General features: G+C 47.6%; 1 protein-coding gene across 2 annotated transcripts; it reads left to right on the top strand.

Annotated features, from left to right (window-relative positions):
• Window positions 1–2002: 2002 nt before the first annotated feature.
• LOC147427139 (7-deoxyloganetin glucosyltransferase-like) lies at window positions 2003–4039 on the top strand. 2 transcript variants are annotated; one of them, XM_086498714.1, is made up of 2 exons: window positions 2003–2695; window positions 2878–4039. In XM_086498714.1, the coding sequence occupies exons 1-2, from the start codon at window positions 2182–2184 to the stop codon at window positions 3870–3872; spliced, it is 1509 nt and encodes a 502-aa protein (XP_086354840.1). In that variant the 5' UTR covers window positions 2003–2181; the 3' UTR covers window positions 3873–4039. The 2 variants fall into 2 exon arrangements, 1 of the variants encoding a protein (XP_086354840.1); XR_015186239.1 differs by having other exon boundaries at window positions 2553–2743; window positions 2878–3010.
• Window positions 4040–4525: the final 486 nt, after the last annotated feature.

The following is a 4525-nucleotide window of genomic DNA, read 5'->3' as shown; positions in this document are numbered from 1 at the left end:
AGGATCCGCCCGCAAGCCGTCATTGGCAGGATCGGGAGTACTTTGCTCAAAATCGAATGTCATGTTGATATCTGAATCCATGGCTACATAGTGCAGTGAAAGAAGTACTCAGAAAAAAATACATGATTTTGGTAGCACTTGCAAAGTATAGCGAACTCCCCTTTGCGCGTCGTAGCACTTAATCGTCGAATAAACGATAATTTGCACCGGCGGGGTACATATCGAACTCCGCACCATGTATGGTTGAAGCTTCACCTTTGAGTCAAAGCTTAATTGTTGGAAGCGTCGATTATTATGTTGCTTGAACGCCTCTTGAAGTCGTCGCCCAAAAAAAAATGCAGGTTCTGTAAATTTCTTCAGTTACTGAGCGTAGTCGGACTTCGTGAGATTCGATGGGAAGCCGAGTGTTTGCTTCGCCTTGCTTGTGTTGCTCTGGCTTGCTTGACCACTTCGGTTTACTGAATTGCCTTTGGGAAGGGCCACTAGTAGTGGCCAAGTGCTAAAGCCATATTTTGGAACATCTAAATTATGTCAATGACTTGTCTATCACACTTTGAAGGATGTTGGATTCATGGTTACTTTGTTCATTCTTTATTCTTTAAAAGCAGTTAAGTTTCTTTTTTCCTAGGACGTAGGTGACATGGATGACAATTAGGCTCACCCCGGTTACCCACAAGACTGTTTGAAAGCTAATCTCTTGGTTGCTTTTTTATTGTGGATGCAGGTAAGGGTGCTCTCTCCTTCGTTTGCTGGTAGAAAGGAAACTTGTTGTACACTGGCCTACTTTACTATAAATGACCATTTCATTATTATTGGCCTATAATTTTGGAATGTATTTATTGGTTGACTTTCTAATGAATAAATACATTATTGATACTGACATTGTAGGCAAAGGTTCTTGTATTTCGGTCTCATGTGCTATGTTATGTCTATTATTAGAAATTAAACTCTCTCTCTCTCTCTCTCTCTCTCTCTCTCTCTCAAGTTGCAGTAGAAGTTGCCTCAACGCAGGTGAAGCAGAATATACGATTTACGTGGAGAATGTAGGGTGATGGCATGCTTGGCCAGTTCAATGATTATAGGCGTCACGTCCAATGTTCATTCCTAGATGGATTCAATAGCACTTGGCATTTTCCCTATTGTTCATAGTCTACGACGACACGTGAAACTCGACTAAGTTTGCCATTATAGAATAGTGTCGATACACACACAAAAGTAACTAAACAATAGAGGCATACTAGTTTTTCAATAGCATTGTCTCTTTGGACAAGATTTTGGACGACATGCCACGTCAGGGCTAGTGATCTCAGGTGTCCAACCTCATCACTATCTAACACGGCCAGGGCGGGAGGGGATCAATGGTGGAGGAGAAAAACGAGGGGGGCGTCAATCGTGGACCGTCAGATCTGACGACGCGGGGGTGACCTAAATTGACAAATTTGACCCGAATTTACAAATCCCCCCGCATTTACTATATCACATACTCAAATCCCCCATATTTCAATGAGGTGTAGTGGTTAGTGCACATGGCTCGTAGTGGGGAGGTCGTGGGTTCTAGACATGGGGTACATGGGGTCCGGCCCTCCCCGAATTTACAAGCCTACACGAATTTACTTTTCTGCTTGAATTTTCCGAATGTCCAGAATATACAAATGTGCATCAAATGGCCCAAATCACCTGTTGTAGACCCCTCTCGCCCCGCCCCGCCGCGCGATGTGAGATAATGTGGAGGGGTGCCCAAAGGAGCGCCAACAAGATGTGTAGTGGAGGAGCTGATGAAACTTGGCACGAAAACGGCCGGTTGTTGAACCCTTGGTAGCATCGACACACATGAGATGCTTGACTAGCCTAGATTCTGTCTCTCTCTCTCTCTCTCTCTCTCTCTCTCTCTCTCTCTCTCTCTATTCGGGGAAGGCATTGGAAGGACAGCTGTCTCTCTCTCTCTTTCTCTCTCTCTCTCTCTCAATCAAGGCGAATCTGGAGTAGCCTTCATGCTGCGGCCGTGAGGTGGAAACGAGGGAAGCTGAGGCAAGCCGCACCTCTGTGCATCTCTTTCGGTCTCTCTCTTTCTCGCTACCTTTGCAGGCAGAGCTCTCTCTCTCTCTCTCTCTCTCTCTCTCTCTCAGAGCGTAGGCCTTAATGAATTGAAATCCGCGTATCAGAGTGAATAGTTGATTCGTAATGGTTACTGAAGGAGGCCAGGCAGCTGATCGGCAGCTGCATGTCGTGGCCATCCCTTCCCCTGCTCAGGGCCACATCACGCCAATGCTCCAGCTCTGCCACCAGCTTGTCCCCCTCGGCTTCACCTTCACCTTCGTCAACACCCATCACAATCATCAACGCCTCCTGCAGAGTGCCTTTAATCTCATGCGCACATGCCACCCCATCCGAATGATATTTGTCGAAGGTGGTTGCCCGCCGGAACATCACGCCCACTCCTCCACTTTCAAGGAAGCATTCGGGGCAGCCCAGAACATGAGGGAGCAAGTTGAGCAACTTCTTCTGCCCAGCATCATGGAGGACAAGCCAGTGGACTTCATCTTGGCCGACATCCTCTTTAGCTGGGCCAGTACCACTGCCAATAAGTTTGGCCTACCATGGGTTTGCTTCTGGTCAGCCTCAGCAGCCACATGTGCATGCTTCCTTCACTATGCCGAACTTTCTCAGCAGGGAACTACACACATTTCAAGTGCAGGTTTGGGTCTCACTCGACTCACAGGCCAGTGTGTAGTATGTGTGTAAGGTGCTCTCGCTTGCGCTCTCTCTCTCTCTCTCTCTCTCTCTCTCTCTCTCAATTACAATTCTCTCTCATTACATTAGGGCTCTCTCTCCCATACACACGCATTCTCGCTCTTAATTATACGTCATGTATCGCAGGTAAGCAAGATGGGGAGGTGCCCGTTATAGAAAACATCCCAGGACTGCCTCCAACGAGTCTGAACGAAGTGCCTAAGGTATGGGATGAGGCAGGGAAGCTTAGCGTTGAGTTTCTCAAGTCCTTCAACTTGGCAGTGCATCAAGCCTCCTTTCTGCTCATCAACACATTCTCAGAGTTAGAAGGGCAAGTGCTTCAGGCTCTCTCCAAGCGCTGCCCCGCGCTCGCTGTAGGACCCTTGATTCCCTCTCGCTTCATGAGGAGCAAGGCGGACGCCAATTATCGTCCGGACAAAAGTAAGGAGGAGCAGGGCGAGCAGGAGCTTGTTTCTAGACCTAATCTGTTCAGGGAGGACAAAACTTGCTTAGAGTGGCTGGACAAGCAAGCGCCCTCCTCTGTCCTCTTCATCTCCTTTGGGAGCATCTCTGCACGCACAGAACTGCAGCTTGAAGAGCTTGCGCGAGGCGTTGAGGCCAGTGGCTGCCCATTTCTGTGGGTACGCAGGCCGGACAACTCACTTGATTTCACACTCGGTCAACAGCTGTCGGACGCCCACCAACACGGGAATGGCCTGATCGTCCCTTGGGCGCCCCAGCTTGAGGTGCTTTCCCACCCTGCGATCGGTGGCTTCGTAATGCATTGCGGGTGGAATTCGGTTTTGGAAAGTGTGACCCTACGAGTGCCCATGTTGTGTTGGGCGGACATGGGGGAAAGGATGTGCAATCAAAGGTTTGTGGTGCAAGTTTGGAAGTGTGGGTTAGACATGGTTCCAAACACCACGGCACTGTACAAGCAACACATCGACAATGCAGTCCTCGTAGTACGAGATGACATAGAGAAGTCTATTAGATGTTTGATGGAGGAGGAAAAGGGGGCCGCCATTCACACACGGGTTGCAGAACTTCGAGACGTTGCCATCTCAACTTTTCGCGGCTTTGATTTGCATTTCCATCACTTTGTGCAAGCCATGCAACACAGTGGCTTACATACTAAGTAATGTTGCTATTCCCACTTGAGAGTGAGGAGAAATATATGAACGCATTGTGTCCATGTGTTAGTTTCACTAGTGTAGTCATCTCTCTCTTTCTCTCTCTCTCTCTCTCTCTCTCTCTCTCTCTCTTTGTGTGTGTGTGTGTGTGTGTGTGTGTGTGTGTGTGTGTGTGGCGCGGTGTTTCTATGTGATCCTTGGGCTTCAAGGAACACCGTCAAAGGAAGAGTTGTTGACACATGGGTAGGGAAAGGCACCGAAATTCTTCCCTTTTTCATAATAATATAAACATACACACTTGAAAATGTTGGAAAATTTGTCATGCTACATTTTCGATGGTTTACAACCAGTTTCGTGCTCCAAGCGAGGCTTAAGGATACTCATATGTGAGACATTATTCTCTTTGTGACTTGTGATTCTTATATGAAGCATATAGGAAGCATGGGGGTAAAACACTTTGGTGGTATGGACAACTTCACCAAGGTATTCATGTGCAAGGGCTTACATGGATATCAATTCATATATGCAACCTAAGCTCATGCACCATTCATTACTGCCTCTTTAGTAGGGCTTTGGTAGAGGACTTTCTGGATGCTTGGATAATTGATACGCTCGTGCCTTAACATAAGACAGGGGACCATGGGACCCTATCAATAGGTGGC

Source organism: Adiantum capillus-veneris, chromosome 24, assembly GCF_014529385.1.
Source record: "Adiantum capillus-veneris isolate H3 chromosome 24, ASM1452938v2, whole genome shotgun sequence".
NCBI classification, from domain to species: Eukaryota; Viridiplantae; Streptophyta; class Polypodiopsida; order Polypodiales; family Pteridaceae; genus Adiantum; species Adiantum capillus-veneris.
This window is presented reverse-complemented; position numbering and strand designations above follow the sequence as displayed.

Excerpts from the sequence above, each read along its gene's own strand:
- LOC147427139 (XM_086498714.1), top strand. The coding sequence starts at position 2,182 with ATGGTTACTGAAGGAGGCCAGGCAGCTGATCGGCAGCTGCATGTCGTG. Across the intron at positions 2,696-2,877 it reads TACACACATTTCAAGTGCAG|GTAAGCAAGATGGGGAGGTG; the intron begins GTTTGGGTCTCA and ends CATGTATCGCAG.